This window comes from Cnephaeus nilssonii, assembly GCF_951640355.1.
Source record: "Cnephaeus nilssonii genome assembly, chromosome: 2".
NCBI lineage: Eukaryota > Metazoa > Chordata > Mammalia > Chiroptera > Vespertilionidae > Cnephaeus > Cnephaeus nilssonii.
In genome coordinates, this window is record NC_137073.1 from 112,313,932 (window position 1) to 112,335,225 (window position 21,294).

Consider the following 21,294-nt stretch of genomic DNA (forward strand, 5'->3'; position numbering starts at 1 on the left):
TTGTTAAATGAACCTAGTTACACACACACACAAAAAAAAAAATTGTAGAAATCCATTTTATGGTAGTGCTAGTACTTTTAGTTGGCATTTTCTGTACGAATACAGTTTACCAATAGTGAGTTTACTTTTGGTAAGCATTTTAGGGTTATTTGTTTAAAGATGCAATTCAACTTTTTTAAATAATTGCCAAATAGTCTAGTTTTCTACAAAAAAAAAAAAAAAAAAAGAACCCTTAAGTCAGCTTTACAGTTTTAACTGTCATATAAATAACTATAGAGTCTACTTTCTCCTGGTCTCCATCTATTCTCTCAGTCTTCAGCTGCTCCTAGGAGAGATCTGGGTGTTATCCTCAAATGCATGGCCTATCAGGGTGACCTGGGTTGCAAAGCCTACTCCTTGTCATTTTGGCATATATATTTTTTCTTTTTTTCAATGACAGTTTACATTCAACATTATTTCCTGTTAGTTTCAGGGGTGCAGTTTAGTGCTTAGACAATCACATACTTGACAAACGTCCCCCTCTATTCCGGGCCCACCTGCAGCACACAGCGCTATGACACCACTCCTGGCCCTATTTCCTGCCTTCCGTCCCCGGACTGTTTGGTAACGATCCATCTGTCATCTTGGCGTTCACTGCGCCTTTTTCTTTTTCTCGATAAGCTTTCTCTTTCTCTTCACAAAGTTGAATGCTCTTCTCATCTTCCTCTCAGACCTACTTTCATTTTCTCTCCCGATGGCCGACAAAGTCACGTCCCCCCGTCTTTCCCCAGCACCCCATTCCACCGGTGGCTTTGCATCCGCTTCCCTCCCCCTCCCGTGTTTCTGTGCCCGAGTGTCCTCCTCACGGCCGGCACAGTTCACGAGAACATAGTTGCCTGGCACCGCGTATCCAGTCATGTCAGCAGACCCGCAATGGCTTGGGTAGGGGAACATGGAGAGGTGCATCATGGGACATTTGGGACATTTGGGACAGCTACATGAACATCCCTGATGGAAGGAACACACCACCACCACCTAGATGACACGGTTTCTGTTTTTTCATACACCAGAGGGGACCCCAAAGGGGGTCCTGTACCCAGTGCCTCCCCTCACTGTCACGGATGGGTCGTGCGGCTCACAACAAGGAGAGCGTCATACATTCTGTGACTGGGCCGAGGAAATGAAACGCACATGACACCACCCTGCAGCGGAACATACAATACTGTGGGTCCTATGCGTGAGCGAAGTCAGCAGGATGCTAGTGATGGGCAATCATGTAACTTCTATTTAGCATAACGGTTCGAGGTGCAGTGCGCTGTCGAGGCGGGCATGTGCAGCTCAGGTGTGGGGACAGGAGTCTTAAAATACGACAATGTAGCGCCATTTAAAAGTGAGAGCACACACCACACGATGGCGCGATGTTTTTATAACCGGACGGAGCACTCTGACGGCGGAGTGGAAAGCACCGTGTTGTTACACCGATGAACCATATTACTTTCAGGACATTTTGATAATAGATTCTAGACAGTAGAGTAAGCAACACTTGTTCTTACACTGCACATTAATTTCTTGTCAATTATGAGGTGGCTATATCAAGTTTATTTATTTATTTAAATGTGTTAATATTTATATGCAAATAAAGAAGCACAACATTACCAACCCACAGAATTTAATTATAGTCATTTCGTTTGTTATTGATTTGAGAGAGAGGAAGGGGGAGAGAGAAATACTGATTTGTTGTTGCACTGACGTGTGCATTCATTGGCTGCTTCCTGTATGTGCCTGACCCAGGGGTCACACTGCAAGCTTGGAGTATTGGGATGATGCTCTAACCAGCTGAGCTACCTGGCCAGGGCGAATTCTAGTCATTTCTTAGCTATTTCTTAAACTCTTTCAGGTTTTTTTTTCTTGCTCATATGATGTGACTTGAGATTTCCATATAGTCCGTGGTAAAATACACACATTAAGTGCACAACTGTAATAAAATGAGCCTGCAGCGTGTTTTCTTGTATTAACCTGTGGCACCTCGTATTGGACCATCATGCTTGACAGGATTTTTGGTTCATGAAGTTTCCGATTTTTTTTCCCTATAAAAGCACCTCTGAATATTCTTTTAAAGCCTGCTCATTCTTTTCTTGGGAAGAGGGTGTTATGTGTATTAGAAATAGCATTTCAAAGTTTTCTTTGTGGAGTTACCTTGCAATATTAACATGATGTTCTCACTAGCATTTAATTATAACATAAATGATGTATAAAAGATAGGGCACATACTGGTAATACCTTTCCTATATGTGTGTGAGTTACACATAACCCTCAAAGACCTCTATCACCATCATTGCCTCATTACACAGTAATTTTTTATTTTTCATGTGTGGATCGAATTTTGTACCCCGGAGGCATTCCAAGACAGGCGTCAGCAACAGACAATTGAGAAAAGGCAACAAGGTAATGGTGCTGCCCAGCCCGGTGAACTCTTCAATCCACAAAGGCCTGGCCCCAGGGTCGGCAGCCACGTGGGTCCCCGGAGGGGCGCGCACCAGCGCATCCAAGCTGCGGGTTTCTCTGTCTCCAGTTCAAACGTGCGCAACACAAAGCGACTACAAACAAACCTGAAACGTTCCGCCACGAGGCCCTCGCTTGGTCTGTCCGTGGGGGTGGCGGTCACAATTAGACCAGGCACCGGGCTGCCATTCCCGACGCTGCGCCGCCCAGACAGAGCGGAGAAAGCTCCCCCCGCCCCCCAGGCTCTGGGAGAGAGGACTGCCCCCCCCCCCCCAGTCTCGGGGAGAAAGGCCTGACCCCCAGTCTCGGACCGGCCGGTGGGAGCCCGGCCTCCCTCCCGCGGAGAGGGCTCACGGGCGGCGGCCAGGGGTGGAGGCCACTGAGATGGAGCCTTCGTTCCTCTACAGCTGCTTCGTTGTGGGGAAGCCCGGGAGGAGGGGCCCCTCAGACGGAAAGTTTAATCTTTGGGGAGGGGGCATCTCTGAGTCCCCCAGAGTCCTTGGCAGGAGGCGCCCTGGTGTCTCCATTCCTGGCGCCTCCAGGCTGGGCGGCCTCCCACCGGGCACCCGCAGGGACAGGCGGACCTGCCGCCCTTAGCGATGAAGGCCACCACCCCCTCTCTCTCCATCCCGGAAACAGGCCCTGGGGCCTCTGGTCCCCTGTGGGCGGAAGGAGATTCCCACCCAGGCCTGGGCGGCCTCTCCCAGGCGGGGCCCACAAGGATCTTCGGGGCCTTGATTGTTAATTTCCCTTAAATCTGGCAGGAGCTGGTGTGTGAGAGAGAGTGTGTGTGTGTGTGTGTGAGTGTGTGTGTGTGTGTGAGTGTGTGTGTGTGTGTGTGTGTGAGAGTGTATGTGTGAGTGTGTGTGAGAGTGTGTGTGTGTGAGTGTGTGAGTGTATGTGTGTGAGTGTGAGTGTATGTGTGTGAGTGTGTGTGTGTGAGTGTGTGTGTGTGAGTGTGAGTGTGTGAGTGTGTGTGTGAGTGAGTGTGTATAGTGTGTGTCAGTGTGTGTGTGTGTGTGTGTGTATGGTGTGTGTGAGTGTGTGTGTGAGTGTGTATAGTGTGTGTGAGTGTGTGAGTGTCTGTGTATGGTGTGTGTGTGAGTGTGTGTGTGAGTGTGAGTGTGTGTGTGTGAGTGTGTGTATGTGTGTGTGTGTGGAGTGTGTGTGAGTGTGTGAGTGTGAGTGTGTGTAGTGTGTGTGTCAGTGTGTGTGTGAGTGTGTGTGTGAGTGTGTGTGAGTGTGTGAGTGTGAGTGTGTGTGAGTGAGTGTGTGAGTGTGTGTGTGAGTGTGAGTGTGTGTGTGTGAGTGTGTGTGTATGTGTGTGTGTGTGTGTGGAGTGTGTGTGAGTGTGTGAGTGTGAGTGTGTGTAGTGTGTGTGTCAGTGTGTGTGTGTGAGTGAGTGTGTGTGAGTGTGTGAGTGTGAGTGTGTGAGTGTGTGTGAGTGTGTGAGTGTGTGAGTGTGTGAGTGTGTGTGTGAGTGTGAGTGTGTGTTCTGTTGGATTGCTCCACTCGGTGAATGGGGAGATGGCACAGGAAGCGCCGCAGAGGAGGGTCGGGGCGGGTGGAGGCTCCGGGTGGTCCAGCCGGAAGGTGGGCAGGTTGCGCAGCTGGAAGAGGAGGCCGGAGCCCGAGGAGAGTGGGGGCGCTCTGTGCCGGGCTCCCCTCTCCCCTGGACCCAGCGAGGCGAACTTCCTAGACACACACGTTTTTGAACTCTGGCGGTGGGTTTCGTCCAAGTCCAGAAACTGGACTTCAGGGCTCTGCGCCCCAAAAGGACCGTCGGACAGGAGGCTGCTGCGAGGCGGGCAGGGGAGGCGCCGGCCCTCGGGGGGCTGATGAGAAGCCGGTCGGAGGGGTCTGTCCCCCGCCCCCCTTTCTCGGTCGGTGCAGCGGGTGGAGGGCAGGGCCGTCCTGTCTCGGGGAGGTCACCGAGAACCGGGAGTCTCCTGACCGCGTGGGGCGCAGGCCGGCCGGTCCGGAACGCGCTCTCCTCTCCCACTCACACCCAGTCCGCGGGGGCTGCGGGGCCTGCAATCTGACCCCCCAAGACCAGCCTCTCCCGGGACCGGGGCTTTCTCCAGCCCGAAGCCACCTCCTCCTGTCCTCTCGGGGTCGCCTGGGTGCTGCACCGCAAATCCAGCGGCCGCCCCCCTGAAAAACGGCCCCCCACGCCCCTCCGGGACGCTCGACGCCCCACGCGCTGTAGCCTCAGGTTAACGCAGAAAGCGGCTCCCCCCCCCCCCACATTGCTGGGACCCCCCCCGCCCCCCCAGCTCTCCGCCGGCCCTGGGCGCCGTCACGGAGGCTGTTTCTCCGCTGGATTCAGAGCCCGGAGGCTGCGCAGATCCCGGTGCCCGGCGGCTCCCGCGTCCTCCCCGCCCCGGGGGGCCTCCCCGCGCTCCCGTCCGCTCCCCGAAAACCTCCGGCGCCGGGAGGGCTCCTTGGGGCCGGCTGCGGCGGCAGGAGGGGGTCCCTTCTCTGGGGGGTCCCCCGTCCGGCCAGCTCAGAGTCGGCCTGCTCCGGGCTCCGACAGCTCGGCGGGCCCGCGGCGCCTGCGGGACTCGGGGCTGATGGGGAGCTGGGAACCCCACGGCCGGGAGAGGGGCTGGCGAGGCGGCTTGTTCGCCTCCCCGGACTCCAGGCGCCCGGGAGAACCCGCTCCGATCCGTGTGCGGGAGGCTGTGCCCCGCGCCAGGCTCAGCGGGTCCGGCCGGGCCTCGGAGTCTGCCCCGCGCCCCGCTCCCCGCGCCCCGCGCCCGGCTCCCGGCTCCCCGCTCCCCGCTCCCCGCTCCCCGCTCCCGGCTCCCCGCTCCCGGCTCCCGGCTCCCCGCTCCCGGCTCCCGGCTCCCCGCTCCCGGCTCCCCGCGCCCCGCTCCCCGCGCCCCGCTCCCCGCTCCCCGCTCCAGCCCGGGCTCCGCGCCGCCCGCTCAGTCCCGGTCACCGGGGCCGCAACAGGAAAACACAGAACAAAACCAAAAACCTAAAAAAAAGAAAGAAAAAGGTTCCACACGACACTGCCAGCCGCTCGGGGGGAGTCAGAATAAATGCTTCCAAAAGCACCATTTTCCGGGGGGGGGGGCGGTGCAAAGCTCTGCCCCACGGGCCCAGCTCCGGCTGCGGGTCCGCGGCCTCCGGGCTCCGTGGGCCGGGACGGCAGGGCGGCTGGGTCCCGCTCACCCAGGAGGGTTCTAACGGGTGAATAAAGCAACGGACACTCCGCAAAACCGGGCGCCCCGGGAGTCCTGGGCCACGAAGTGAGAAGCACACCGCTGGCTCGTGGTGGTGTTAACTGCCTTTATTAGCATTCCTGGTATTCTTAAAAAAGAAAGAAAGAACAAGTAACAGGGCTGAAAACGAGAGAGCCCTTTCAGACCCAAAGGTACATAAAGAAGGTCCCTTCTCTGGTTCTCTGCAAGGAGAGCCCCGGTTTTTCCTGATTCGTCCCCCAGGAGCCGCGGCCAATAGCGCTGGGAGGGACACACATGAGCTCCCAACACCCGCGTTGGGCGTGGAGTGCGAATGGTTAACGGTGACTCCCTTTAAACGCGTAAAATTTTATCTGACTCTTGGCCCCGACTGAAGATAGGGATGCTTTATAGAGTCTTGCTCTATCTACATGATGGGACTACACAGAAAAAGTGAAAATAAGGAGAACGAGATATAGCCTATACCTGCTTCCCGAGGTGAATAAAATATGTTCATTTCATTTTTTTTGGGGGGGTTTCTATTTTTTTTTCAATTTTTTTATTAAGGTATTATATGTGTACATATCTTACCATTGCCCTCCCCACACCCCACTCATTTTGACACTGCCTCCCGCCCCCCCCCCGCGCCCCAAATTATGTGCTATGGATATGAGAAAATATAAATCCTCCAGTTATGCAATTTTCCTATCGGAATACCTTACTTCTGGAAGCTGGCATCCCAACTGTGAGTCTACTCTTTCAGACCGATTCTGACGCGGGCGACACCAACATCAAGGCCCTAGGAGGACATGTCCAAACCAACCCACAGATCAGGGAACGTGCCCGAAGCCCCGCTCTTCCCCTTCTTGGTTAGCGGAGGTAGGAAAAGCGTTGTCCGTACCGTGCATCATTCCCCAAAGAACCAACTGAAAGCCACTTCTATCAGCCAGGGGTTGTGGGGGAAGAAATAAACCCAAATGTGTAATGCTCCTTTTCAATTGCAATCAAAACCTATTTAGATTTTTTGAAAAGTATCTCGAGACCTGTATCTAGCATTAAGTTTGATGTGGAATTTTTCAATGTTAAGTAAAGAAGAGAAAGAAAGCAGCAACAACACCACCACACACACACACACACACACACACACACACACAAAATGCAGGCCTACGGGTTCTAGGTGTATTGGCTGCATTTTGGAAGGTGCATGTGGGCAGATGCCACAGAACCAAGAGGAACTTATTAAAAATCTTAGCTTCTCAAGTACACGGTCAAGTATACCTGGGTGGCCTGGCAGTAACAGGAACTGTACTTCACAACTACTCATATTCTTCCTTCTCTCTCCTCAGTAGGAGACCTCCCACCAGGGCATCCATACCACTGCTGTTTTAAAGGATGTATTTTTGAACCCAAGGAATATTCAAAGGTCAAAATGCCTCCCTTTTTTTGACAAGAGAGGGTCTAATCCCCCCTTTGAACACAAGAGGTCGCTCCTGTGACCAAATACTGGGGGAAATATTGCTAATCACTATTTGATATATTCTATAAATACATTACAAATTTTTTTTAACAGATACATCTAATGCATTAAATGCACACATCAGCGAAGGAAATGGGAATAATCTGTGATTCTACTGGAACTTCCAGGTGACGGGAAACAATTAATACCTGTATCCAAACTGGGATTCTGATACCAACTGTGTTAGCAACAGACACCACTCCAGAGCGAAACAATGTAATCACCGGGTTCCCTCACACTGTCCCCTTAGACATGGCAGCGTCTGCTTAATCTTCACATCCACGGGCCTAGGAGCTTGTTAGCGCGATACTTGTTTACAGCACCAGTGGGCTGACGCAAGCAAAAATACTGTCCTCCCCGTTAGTATGACACTGCCCATCACTAACGGTTCCCTCCACGGGACACGCCAGCTTCTCTCTGTGGAGCTGCTATCTCCACCAGCACAATACTCTTTGGAACGGCTCATTCGTTGAGGGGGTTACAATGCCACACGGAGTGTGGAGGAGGGCGCTTTGTGAATTTCAAATATGAATCCTCTGGCAGCTTCCGTGGTTTGATTCCATGGTATACAAGTGGCAGGATGGCATGTGATCGGTTAGAATCCTGTTTACTTTCCGGTGTTACACTGGCATCTCTTTTATTTTACTGGAGTCAACTTGGTTAATCTGCCCCAAGAAACATGCTCGTGTCCTGGGAAGCCAGCAGCAGTTTTGCAAAAGCAGCTGACAAAAGGCTCCATGCACGTAACCGCAGAGACTAGAAACTATCACCAAAAACCAAAACCAAAAATCTGGTAAACTGGTCAACCAATTTGTGCATCCGACTTTCGATTTCTCTCTCTCTCTCTCTCTCTCTCTCTCTCTCTCTCTCTCTCTCTCTCTCACACACACACACACACACACACACGGACCGAACTTACAATAAAAATAAAAGGGACGAGATCCAGTGAGAGATCTTCCTTGAGAGAAAAGAAAACACCACAAATGCATGTTCTCGAGGAAGCCTCCGCGAGACCAGGCGGACACTCACTCACGCATCCTGGCTTCTCCTGAGTTTCAGGCAAAACCAAGCCGCCGAGGCCGGCTGGGCTCCCCGCTCTTATCAAGGGTGCGATCTGGGGAAAGATACAAAGGAAGGAGTTTCCTAACCGCCGGCCTTGTTCCAAGGAGACACCGAAATTACCCTATTCCACTGAGGCCTGAGTTTGTGGGCCTTCTCAGATAAACCTGGCCGCCACGTTAGATAAGGAATCACTATTTAGAAGCTTTAGGGGGAAGTGTGGGGGTTCCTGGTCCTCCTCCCCCCCTAGACTTTGTCTTAGGGAGACGGAAAGATGCCAGGAACACAGTAAGAATTTACTGGAAAGGGTTCCCGGCGAGCTGCAGCCGGCGTCCATCCCTCTCCAGGTTGTTTTCAGAGAAAATGATCGGACATACACGCCCGGTGAAGTGAAATCCCCATTTCACTGTTTTATCTTAGACCCCTCCCTATTCACGCCCTTAGACTAATGCATTTTAGAACTCTCTAGAGAGACATGGAAATTTGTCTTTATAATTACCGAAACGCCACCCGCTAATTGTACACGTTTACTCAAAGACAAAGGGCAGGAGACCAGCAGAGAGGGAAACCGGGCAGGACCTAACCTCGGTACAAACTCGAAACTACTGCAAGGCCGTTTCGTTGGGGGGTCCTGTTAGCTTCCTAATTCCAGGGTGAAACTGGCAAAGCAGACGACGCGGGTCGCGAGGAGAGAGAGGAGTTCGCGGAGCCAACTGGGTTTTACCTGCGCGCCTCCAACCAGATTCTCCGCTAAGGCCCGAGCGCTCCTTCCCCCGCCACCCCGCGTTTTTGGGGATCTGGGGTCGGAGGGAACGGGGTCCCGGGGGAGCAGTAGCGAACAATTCCTCTGGGTGCGTTCATCCCATTCCCGGTCCTTCTTCCCCGAGTCAGCTCCTAGCGGGCCAGGCGGGGCCAGTTGGGGAACTCACCCTCCCGGGCAGCCAAGCGCGGCCAGGCCCGGAGCTGTGCGCCCCAGTGCGAGATCGAACCAAGCCAAACCGGCTGTTCCAAGCGGCCCGTCTGCTAGAACCCGGGGCGGGGAGAGGGGGACCTCATCATCGGGAAGACCTACCCACCAGCCACTCGCCCGCGGCGGCAGAAAAGTGAGCCCAGCGCGCAACACGGCCGGCGGGCACCCCAGGAGCGCTGGGCGGAGGAGCGGCGCGACAGGCGGCGAGGGCCCCGGCGGCGCGGCCGGGAAGGAGCGAGGGAGGGGACGGGAGGAGGAGCGGCAGCCGGAGAGGGAGGCCGAGGCCCGATCGGCCGGGCGGCGAGCGCCGGGGGAGAGCGGCGGCCCCAGCGCGGGGGGCCGGGGAGCCCTAATCCCGTCCCGCGGGCGCGCCGCGCGGTCAGTGGCGCACGGCCGCGGCGGGGCTGAAATATGATAATCAGAACAGCTGCGCCGCGCGCCCCGCAGCCAATGGGCGCGGCGCTCGCCTGACGTCCCCGCGCGCTGCGTCAGACCAATGGCGAGGGGGCTGAGTTGGAGCAGAGAAGTTTGAGTAAGAGATAAGGAAGCGAGTGCCCGAGCCGCGCCGAGTCCGCCGCCGCCGCAGCGCCTCCGCTCCGCCTGCTCCGCCGCCTCCGATTGGACTCCCCGATCGGCGAGGGCGCGGCGGCCGGGCAGCCCCCGGGCCACGGTCCCCCCCTTGCCCACAGCTCCAGCATCCTCTCCGTGGGCTGTGCACCAACTGTGCAACCACCATTTCACTGTGGACACTACTCCCTCTTACCGATATGGGAGACATGGGCGATCCACCAAAAAGTAAGAGGCTCTTTTACCTTGTGGGGCTCGGTGTGCTGGTCTGTGCGGGGGTCTCTCTGGCACGGGTGCCGAGGGCTCGTCGGAGTTGGAGTGATTGCCTGGAGAGACGCACGGAGACGGTGGCTTTGGCTCCTGGCCGCCACGCCTGCATGCTTTGCTCTCGGTTCTGATCTTCGGAAAAGGGATCTTTACCTTGGGTTTGAGGTCGCCCGGGCGCCCTCCGAAGCCCTAGCCTTCTGGCGCTAAGTGGTGGCTCCCTCCCCGGGAACCCTGAGCTCTCTGAGAAGGTTATTCTGTTGCAAAGGTCTGCCTGCACGCACCATCCCCGGCGAGGTGAAGTAGCATTAGCCTTGCAAAAGAGAACGAGTGACAACTGTATTGATGTGTGCTCCGGCTAACAATATCCAGTCCCAGGGACTGTTCGAGAGCGCGCTGCACGGAAAACAGGCATCCCTGCGTTCCCTGAACGCTTCCAGTCAAAACCTTTTCTTTGACTTGACTTACTCATAATCGTGCACGGTGGTTGTGGCAAAGAGGGAGGAGGGGAGAGAAAGAAATACAAAATGAACGGGTTTGATTGTGTGCCGGGCTTACAAATGTGGACTATTCAAATCTGCATTTTCCATATATTCCACCTCCTTTTGAGAAATGAGTCAGGGTTTTGATGGCACGCTTCAATTACCATTCCAAAGTGCAATACTCTTTACAGAGAAAGAAAGAAAGAGGGGTGGGAGGAGGAAATCTCCCAGAGTACGCCCTATGAGAGAACGATACTAAAAGTGTGTTTATCTCGGTAGGAAGTAAACGGTTAGTCAATCATGTATTTATTTTCATTTCAGAAAAACGTCTGATTTCCCTATGTGTTGGTTGCGGCAATCAAATTCACGATCAGTATATTCTGCGGGTTTCTCCGGATTTGGAATGGCATGCGGCATGTTTGAAATGCGCGGAGTGTAATCAGTATTTGGATGAGAGCTGTACGTGCTTTGTTAGAGATGGGAAAACCTACTGTAAAAGAGATTATATCAGGTATGCCACGTCTATTCTGCTTCCTTCATTTTGTGAGGTGTCCCTGTCTCTCCCCACGCCTTATTTATTATTTGGTGTGACTTTGCCTGTTTTCGTAGTTTGCCTTCGTGGGGTCTGGCGTGCAAAAGTTACCCAGAACGTGTATTGCATAAATTAAACCAAGCTGTTCATCTTACTTTTTAGTGGAAAACGCCCGCAAAATTTGACAGTGGTTTTCGTAAGTTGTGTGTTATTGAAGCTGGTTTAATTGCTCTTGGAATTTATGGTGCTCAAAATATTTTTTCTTTTTCACCCTCCCTCTTCCAAAACAAACAAAAAATGCATAGAGGGATAAATTGGGGTTTTCTAAATTTTAAGAAGATTGATTTTTATTGTACTGTGCAGTGTTTTTCTTTTCTGTATGTTTTAGTTCAGGGTTTTATTAGTAACTTACAAAGTCCTTGCAGATGTCAGCGTCATGGGCAAAATAAAAGTTTGACCTAAACATGCATTTTGAAACAGCAAATAGCCTTTTACTCTCAGGCTAAGAGCTTCTACCTTGGAAATCTAAAAACCAGCCCAAATATTTCCTGCAAAAAGACCGGAAATTTAATCTTTTTAAATATTAACCCTTTGGTGACATCTGACTGTCTTTTCTTTCTTATCTTATCTGAGCTGATGAATTAGACAGAGCAGATCAAATTGCCCATCATCTGTCTACGAACAATTGGTATATTTAGATAATTGAACAGCTTCCTTTCTCACATTAAAATCTGGTAACTGATAAAATGAGCCAATTGCCCATTCTGACAAGACTAAAAACCACATAAGGGACTTTGAGTTTTCTCTTTTTCTTTCAGTTTATTCTGCGTCTAAACCTCATGCTTTGCTAATCTCATACTTTCTTCTGACCTGGGTATATATGTGTGAGAAACTTCATTTCCTGTCTTAGGAAGCCAGTCGAATGTCTAAAGAAAATTTTATTGTTTCAATAACAAACAGAAGAGATAATAACCTTTGCTATTATGTTAAAAATATCAAAATTATATATTTTTAAAATTCTCTAGTGGCTATTAACAAAAAAAAATTAACTTTTTGTAAGTCCTGCAGTTTCTGGAGCTGAGAACTTATTTAAAGTTTAGTCAAAATTTAAGTATGCACTTAAATTTTTTCCCCCGCTCGCTTAGTATCCAGGATTTTTTTATTATTATTTTAAAAGCATGAAGTGGTGAGTAGAATCTTGATAGATTTAACTGAGCAGTGCAAGGAGAAGTTATGAAGACTTTGAGGGAGGTGGGGGGTGAGTGGGAGGAAGTGGGGAATCGGGGAACCCACGAAGGGGGAGGGGTTTTCCAAATTGTTTGGTCACCAGCAAGGTAAAGCCCTCATCCTATGAAATGGGAGATCTCACACAGAGTAGGCGGAGGGAGGCAAACTTTGGAATCTACCTTCTAACCTCTGACAAATGAGCCCTTTCCCCATTGTTTACCGGGCCGGTGTGTGAACTGGCGATTCTGGCGAGGGAGCGCTCACTTCGCACCTCCGGGAGCAGGGTCTCTGCCCCGTGGGGAGAGTGTTGTGCTCGATCGCCTACCGACCTGCAAGTGCCTAGCTCTGGAGACACGTTGTAGAGGGAACCCATCGCTTTTACCTCTTCCTCTCCACTCTCTCTCAACCCCTGGGCGTGTGTGTGTGCGTGTGTGTGTGTGTGTGTGTGTGTATGTGTGTGTGTGTATGTGTGTGTTCCTCCCGTGGAGATCCTGTAGCTGTAAAAGCAGAACAGAAGGCCCTTTAGATTTCCCAGTGCCTTCTCCCCTTGGGGCAGTGAGGTGCCCCCGCCCCGCTTTCTGCGGGTCTTTCCAAGCAATGCCCGCTTCTGTAGCCGCTGATGCAGGCCCAGGGCCCAGGCCCCCGCCGCCCAGAAGGTTCCTCCCGAGGGAAGGCCAGCAGCGGGGAAGAGGCCCGGCTCCCCGAAACCTGAACTAGAGGTGGATGCTTCGGCCCCTGCACCAGGGCCGAGGGCCACCGCGGGTTTAGACAACAGGAATGGAGGGACGACTGTCCGCGGGGAAACTTTCTGCTACATTGTTGCCCGCGGGGAACCTCTAGTTCCGGTCAGGTCGCAGCGGACTCGTGCGGGACGGATCTGCACACCCCGGTTTCATTTTGTTGTTTTGCTTGTGCATTGGGGAGTGTGTTTGCACGCCGAGTGGCGTGCCAGGCTCTTTTCCTGTTGGATGGAGGCCTTCTGGTTGCAGGCCTTGAGACCTGTCTGGAACGCGTGGGCCAGGGGGCACCCACTTGTGACTGATGGCCGGAGCCGCGGCCCAGGCTTCAGCGCAGGAGGCGTTTGTCCTGGTGTGGACCGGGCGAGCTGAGAGGTGCGACGCGGGTCAGAGAGGGGTTCGGAAGGAGGCCGAGGGGAAGAGAGAAAGAGAAAGAAAGGGAGAGGGAGCGAGACCGAATCGCGCCTGTTCTTCCGACCCCGGCGGGCCTGTTCATGCCGGTTTCGGGGCGCAGGGCCTTGGGGCCCGGTAGCGTGGGTCTCCGGCGGGACAGTGCCCGCCCAAGTGACCGCTGTCCTGTGCTTGCCCCCGGCCCGGCCCGCCCAGGTTGTACGGGATCAAGTGCGCCAAGTGCAGCATCGGCTTCAGCAAGAACGACTTCGTGATGCGCGCCCGCGCCAAGGTGTACCACATCGAGTGCTTCCGCTGCGTGGCCTGCAGCCGCCAGCTCATCCCCGGCGACGAGTTCGCGCTGCGCGAGGACGGGCTCTTCTGCCGCGCGGACCACGACGTGGTGGAGCGGGCCAGCCTGGGCGCCGGCGACCCGCTCAGCCCCCTGCACCCGGCGCGCCCGCTGCAGATGGCAGGTACGCCCGGCCCGCCCGCCCGCCCGGAGGAGGCCGCCGGGGCCCGGGGAGGCCGGCGGGGAGGCAGGCGCGGGGCCAGGCCGCCACCCCGGCCCGCGCCCCGGCGGCTGCCGCGAGCGACCCCGGGAGCCTCGGGCCGGTCGCTGGAGCGGATGCGGCCCGCGGGGCACCCAAGGGCGGGAGCGCAGGGTGCGCCGCGTGGCTCGGGGGCAGCCGGGTTCCCTGCGCCCATTGTCCCTTCTGCCGCCGCCAGCACGCCTGCGGGCCTGCGGCTCCCGACGTGGGCACACGGGAATGCACACCCTGTGCACACATGTACGCACACGCCCAGACACACAGCGACTCCGTTCACCTTGGCCTTGCAGCCGCGGCTTCCCGAACCCGGGCCGCGGCTCCCGCCCGGTACTCGCCCGCCGCCGCCTAATGAAGGGGCGGGGCCCTGGGCCGCCCAGCGGCCTCCCCGAACCCAGCGAAGGAGGTTTGGGGGCTTGAAGTCGCTTCGCTTCGCAAATCCCTCTCCTGCCCCACACTCCAAAGCATTTTTAAAAAGTATTTTTATCCTTTTGTGGGGAAATGCACAAGAAAAGATAGTCTTGGTAACGGCAGGCCCTCGCGCAGAGCTGTAATTTAAAACTGTCAACAAGCTAATCTGCAGTAATTGCCTTTTAAAGGGAGCCTGCCTCTTTAAACCGCGCCCGCCAAGTGATTTGGTGAGAATTTCGTCTTCGGGCCGGTGGCTCTAACACTGCACTGACCCCGTAGGTGTTGACCTGACCCCTAGGGGGTCCTGGAAGGTGTGGGATTTGTACCCTGCAGGTCGGGGGAGCCTTTTCCCAGGAAGGAGAGGAGAAACAGCCAGGTCGCCTGGCCCCCAGCGGGGGGAGGGAGGGGGGAGGGGGCTCAAAGGCAGACACTGTTTCCAAGCCTGCCTTCCGGTCAGGAACAGATCTGCCCGGTGCCGTTTTAAAGTATCGATTCCCTCTAAGCCCTGGCTGAGAAAGCTGCAGCTCAGCCCTCTGCGGCTGGCAGCTGGGAGAGGTCTGCAGGGGATGTGCGACCTGCTGGCCCGGGGACAGAGCCAGAGGGTGGCAGCTTCTGCGCGGGGCTACCTGTGCCCTGCGCGCGGGGAGGCACCGAGGGGCCAGGGTGTGGGGGCAGAGCCAGGAGCCCGCACCTCCCAGCTGCCCTTCCTTATCTGGGGCCCGGCGCCCAGCAGGGTTTCAGTTTTCCTTTGCCCGGGCTCGGCCCACTTCGGAAACACCCAGGTAGAGGAGGGCGAAGGAGGACCAAGGACTGGCCAGCCGGCCGACATGCCCCGTTTCGGTAGCCCCTGGGCAGGAGTGCCCCCTCCGTCCGGAAGTCCCAGGCTTTCAGGCAGGACTGTCCTGGGTTGCGGGCACCCTGGCTGGCAGGGTCTCTGGCCGCCCTTGCGTGCTCTGTGTCAGCTTCCCCGGAGCCCTCTGTGCCCTTCGCCCTCGCGTCCAGAGGTGGGGGTGCTGGGTGTCCCCTGGGCCCGCGCTGGGCGCTAAGGGGAGGCCAGGAGGGAGGAGAAAGGACGCCGAAGGGTGCCGCCGGGGCTGTGAGCGGGGGGACAGGCTCTGGGGACAGAGCGGGGACAGAGGCAGCTGGGGCGCCGGTTGCTCAGCTTCCACCACAGATTAGAGGGCGAGGTTTGGCTCCGCCTCGGCTGCCCCCCACGGCCCCCGGCCCGCGCTCACGGCGCCCCTCGCCCCGCAGCCGAGCCCATCTCCGCGCGGCAGCCGGCCCTGCGGCCCCACGTGCACAAGCAGCCGGAGAAGACGACCCGCGTGCGGACGGTGCTGAACGAGAAGCAGCTGCACACCCTGCGGACCTGCTACGCCGCCAACCCGCGGCCCGACGCGCTCATGAAGGAGCAGCTCGTGGAGATGACGGGCCTGAGCCCCCGCGTGATCCGGGTCTGGTTCCAGAACAAGCGCTGCAAGGACAAGAAGCGCAGCATCATGATGAAGCAGCTGCAGCAGCAGCAGCCCAACGACAAGACGGTGAGCGCCGGCGGGAGATGGGGAGGGGGGCGCCGGGGGCCTGCGGGCTGCCCAGGCGGGCGGGCTGGCCTCGGTGTCCATCCTGATGGGAGCAGCGGCCCCTCACCCCAGGGCCAGCCCACCACCCCAGCCTTCACGGGTGGGCTCCTGCCCCTCAACCTTGTTCCCATCCACACAGCGACCCCCCTCCCAGCAGGCGGGAGGCGGCAGGGCCTGGCTCTGGGTTTGACAGGTCCTCAGCTCTGGGTGCCCTGAGAGGAGGGAGGGACAAGGCCCGGCTTTCTATGAAATCCAGGGTATGGGGGGGGTTACCCTGGAGGCCCCCTGAGTCCCCTGCCCCACACCGGCTAGGCCTTCTGCAGCACCTTGAGGCCTGCGAGGTCCCCCAAGGTGACCCGCAAAGACAGGGCACCCTCTGCTCAAGGTCAAGCCCAGGCTGCAGAGGTGTCAGGCCCTGGCACTGCCCCCCCCCCCTCCCTGGTCACAGCAGCTCCCACCCACGGGCCTTCTGGTGAAAAGAACCTCAAGAGTTCCTTTTTTTTTTCTCTTTTGCTTTTTACTGCTTTGGCCCTATTTTTAAATGCCATAAAACCCGCTGTCATTAAACTTGGCAGGCCGGCCCAGCCTGGGCCAGGGCACTTTCTAAGCTGGTTAGTGCTTAATAGTACAATAGCCGCCAGGCCCAGGGGCTGGAGGGTGGGGGTGGCCCTGCAGGGAGAGCCGCTGGGAGCAAACCTAATGGAAAAGCTCAGGGAAACGGCCCAGGGGGCCACCCTGTCTCCCGCCGGAGGGAGGCCTCGCCTGCCTCCAGCCTGTGGCCCGGGATGGCTGGCTGGGAATTGGGATATGCCGCCGTGAGAGTGAGGGAACGAAGGAAGTTACAGGAGAATTGGGTTTAATGAGGTCCAAGCACACCTACTGGTCCAGCCCACAGAAGCAGAGAAACAAAACACAGTGAAACCACATGGAACCCCTGCTCCTACCCATGGGTGCGGCAGATTAAGGGAGTCAATAAAGGCCACAATAGAGATAAGATAGTGCCTGGGTATATTTGTTCAGCCCGAGCAGACAATGGAGGGAGGGCGTTTGCTCATTAACATGCTGGGATTGGGTGGGGGCATCGTTCACAGAACATCCAGGGGATGACAGGAACCCCCATGGTGGCCGCCAGTCCCGAGAGGCACGATGGTGGCTTGCAGGCCAACCCGGTGGAGGTGCAGAGCTACCAGCCCCCGTGGAAAGTACTGAGCGACTTCGCCTTGCAGAGTGACATAGATCAGCCTGCTTTTCAGCAACTGGTGAGTGTCAGCTCCCCGCGTGGCGCGAGCAAGGGGCCGAATCTCCACCAGCAAGGAGGTTCTGGTGTAACCGGCCGAAATGAAAGATCCCAGGGGTGGGGGGGGGGGGCGGGGGCCTCCCAGGGCCCAGGGTTGGGCAGAGATGAGGGTGGTGTGGGGAAGAGGAGGAGCAGGCTTGCAAGAAAAACAAACCTCCCGTGAGCCTTTTCTGTGAGAGTTCGTCATTTGACCATCCAGGTTGCATTGTCTGTCAGTCCTGCTTTGATGGATTGACTTCAAGGTGCCTGACTAAATAGACATGCGTGGGAAGGCGACGGGGTTGCAAAAGCATACCTCTCAGACTCCAGGCTGAGGAGGGACTTCAGAGAGCACCTTGACATTTTAATCAGCAATTAGTATATTTCCTCCCGCCTCAGCTCGTGGAGAATGGGTGTTTAAAGGCCTAAATTAAAGCGATTTTAGTAATGTTGACATGCATAATCAGTGTCCTAACCAGTGGGCAGCAGGCACCTGACTGGGTGCGGGTTCAAATACATCAAGAAAGAGTCCAGTTATTCAAAGATATGACTGATACTGTGTGTTACTATAGCTCTTTCTGGGACTGCCTTCATGTAAAATGTAGGACTGTGGAAACATTTTTAAGTATAGGAGTTCAAATTCCACACTTAATGACATACTGTCGAACACGTATTTAGCAAAAGGAACATGAGTTCTACCCATCAGATACTATGTGAAAATCTCTTAGTATGCTTTACACATCCAGAAAAGAGAAAAGGAACTCACCTTTCACCTACAAAAGGCTTAAGGGTCAAGATAAAGAAGATCATTAAATATACGGCCTTTGTGATATATGTACACATAAGATTTATTTTTTTTTTTTGCTTAAATAGTAAACAGCCCTAGAGAATCTTGTATGACATACGATCTGTCCTAAAAGCTTGTTCCTTTCTTGGAAATGACAGTTTAATGGAGGTTAGCTTTTTACCCTCACATCTACCTGGAGGGCCTTGCCTTCCTCTGTGGCCACACGTAGGTAATGGGCCAGAGTCAGTGGTTACCAAGGCTTGGCCCAGGTTTCTGTCTGTAAGTCCGCCAGTCTAGGAAAATCCCAGGAGTCCTTTGACCTCCCGGTGGGAAAGCTGGACGGCGTGGATAGGAAGGTAGACTCTGGAATGAGGAACCGTCACTTATTTTAAAGTCAGGTTAATCTCGTGAGTTATTTGGGTGAATCCTGGACCCTAGAGGGCAGGTGGGGGAGGGTGCAGGGCAGCTTCCGAAACTTCGGTGAGGGATGTGAGCAGAAGTAGGAATCCTGGCAGGAGGCGTGGGTGGGGGCTGGGCAGAGAAGGAGCTTTGCAACAGCAACAGTACTTTCTGGGCCCAAAAGGAGCCCCATATTTGTAAGGCCACGACCTTATAATCTCTGGGAAGGAAGAGCCAGGCTGGAAGAGAGGGAGCTGAGACAGAAAGGCCCACGGGCAGCAGGGCCAGCAGGGAAGGACGCCCAGGCTGCGAGCCCGCGGAGGCGGCCACCCTCTTCCTTGGAGCCCCGGTCACAGGAGCTGAGCGGTCAGAGTGTGTGATGGATCTTCCTCCTCAAGGAGAGCGGCTCTGATGCCTGCAGACAGACCTGGCCTGCTCCCGGGGCAACGCGGGGTGATTTTATCTGGAGCGTGCGTGGGACAGCCGCGATGCCATCTTACAGTGGGAAACACGTTTGTTCTTAAATAATTTAACGCAACATAATGTTGGGAATTCAGTTCAGCTCTGACGGGTCTCTTGGAAGATGGGAAATGGAGAGGATTTCTCCTCCAATCCTTTTCCTGGGAGGCTTGCTTTCACTGTCGAAATGGAGTCCTATACCCGGATAGCTCTCTGTACATGTCTGTCTACACGCACCGGTACCTGTAGGCACCCGCATAGACCACTTGATTGATCCTCCTTGTATGCATCCGGCCAGCGCCTCCTTCATTCACCTCTCAACCTTCCACGCAGGTCAACTTCTCCGAGGGAGGGCCGGGCTCCAACTCCACCGGCAGCGAAGTGGCCTCGATGTCCTCGCAGCTCCCGGACACCCCCAACAGCATGGTGGCCAGCCCCATCGAGGCCTGAGGAACATTCGCGCAGATGCGTTCCCCCCCCCCCCTGTTGGAGACGGTGGGAGCCGATCCCGTTGAACTCCGAACCAAAAGTATTTAACGCCCCCGTCCATGGAAACTGAATTGAGAAAATGAATGCTCCATGAAATGCACGAAGTCTGTTTTAATGACAAGGTAATATGGTAGCAACACTGTGAAGACAATCATGGGATTTTACTAGAACGAAAACCAACAACAAAGCAAAACCCGAACCCAACACGCGCTATCCAATGACCTTAGGAGGACTGAGAAAAAAAAAAAGACGTTTTTAAAACGTAGAGGATTTATATTCAAGGATCTCAAAAAAAAAAAAAAGCGCTTTCATTTCACTGCCCATCAGAGAGCAGCAGACGCAGGGCGCTCCGTGCGCCCCTTCTGAACGGTGCTGTTCTGAGCGGCCGCCGCCGGAGCAGGAGCAGCTCAAAGGCCCTTTCAGGAGGTGGCGCTGGCCGCGGGGTTTCCAGCCGACTTGACAAGGGGTTAATTGAAAGCCTGGGTTTCTTAGCATGTCCCCTTTTTCCTCCGGCCCCTTCTCCCCCGCCTCCTCTTTTTTTGAGATCCATCCTCTATCAAGAAGTCTGAAGCGACTTTAAAGGTTTTTGAATTCAGATTTAAAAACCGACTTATAAAGCATTGCAACAAGGTTACCTCTATTTTGCCACAAGTCTCGGGATTGTGTTTGCCTCTCCTGTCTGTCCAAGGACTTTCCCCCCAAAGATGTGTATAGTTATCGGTTAAAATGACTGTTTCTCTCTCTCTCTCTCCCTCTCTCTCTCTCTCCCCCTCTCTCTCTCTCTTTCTCTCTCTCTCTGGAAATAAAGAGGAAAAGAAAAAGGAAACTTTTTTTTGTTTGCTCTTGCATTGCAAAAAAAAATTATAAAGTAATTTATTATTTATTGTCGGAAGACTTGCCACTTTTCATGTCATTTGACATTATTTTTTGTTTGCTGAAGTAAAAAAAAAAAGAGACAAAGGTTGTACCGTGGTCTTTGGATTATATGTCGACTTCTCTGTGTTTTGTCATTTTTTTCTTCCTTAAATATGTGAAAATCAAAGCGCCATATGTAGGATGATATCTTCAGGACTATTTCACTAATAAACGTTTGGCATAGATAAATAAATAAACGCGACGGCCCCGTCCCTCTTTTCTGTTTACAAGCGAGGAGTGCTGCTGCGCGGGGGCCGCCGCCCAGGCCCCCGGGTCCCCAGGTCCCCGCGCGGGGAAGGCCGGGCTGCGGGCTGCGGGCTGCGGGCTGCGTGCGGCGGGCCCGCCCGGGGAAGCCTGCAGCTCCCGCTGCGGCAGTGCGGCTGGTTTTGGAAAATCAGATGCTGTCCTCCTGCCTCCCCCCCCCCCCCCCATCTCCTCCCTCCTGTCTCCTTTCTTGCCCTGCCCCCCTCCACCGCACCCCACGTAGGAAGAGGAGGGTCCAGCTCTATTTTCTTAGACTACGTGCTTTCTTTCACCCCAAGTCTCCTGTGGAAGGGACCCCTGTTTCAAGGATGAGCTCTTGCTCCCAGAGGGCCTTTCTGCGCAGCCATTGGGCCGCACCACGCCTCACCAGCGGGCGGGCAGCCCTGGAGACGCTGCTCTCCCGATCGGGAGGAGCAGGCGGAGAGAGCAGAGTGTTCTCAGGCCGGGTGTCTCCTTGCCTCCCCCCCACCCGGGCCCCAGCTTGCTCCCTAAGCCCCCCAGCCCACCCCTGACTGCTCCCGCAATGCCCATTCCAAAAACCTTGGAGGGGTGGCTGGCTGGGTCGGGGCGCGCAGAGGAGGCCCAGGTGGGGAACCGCCTTTTCGGGGATGGGGGCCCGTCTTGCACGGGCGAGGCCCAAGGACCTCCCTCTCTCTCACGCGTGTCCCCGGCCCTGAGCAGTAGCCCCTGTGCGAGAGCCAGCGCCCAGGGACCGGGCGGGGCCCGTCCAAGACCCGGTTTCTCCCTGCTGCC

The 21,294-nt window shown here is 55.2% G+C and overlaps 1 protein-coding gene across 1 annotated transcript; it reads left to right on the forward strand.

Annotated features, from left to right (window-relative positions):
- Positions 1-9,901: 9,901 nt before the first annotated feature.
- On the forward strand, positions 9,902-19,323 carry ISL1 (ISL LIM homeobox 1; the record flags this gene model as incomplete). The annotated part of the gene is made up of 6 exons (XM_079780266.1): positions 9,902-10,009; positions 10,849-11,038; positions 13,630-13,889; positions 15,627-15,913; positions 17,044-17,211; positions 19,207-19,323. The coding sequence occupies exons 1-6, from the start codon at positions 9,982-9,984 to the stop codon at positions 19,321-19,323; spliced, it is 1,050 nt and encodes a 349-aa protein (XP_079636392.1). The 5' UTR covers positions 9,902-9,981.
- Positions 19,324-21,294: the final 1,971 nt, after the last annotated feature.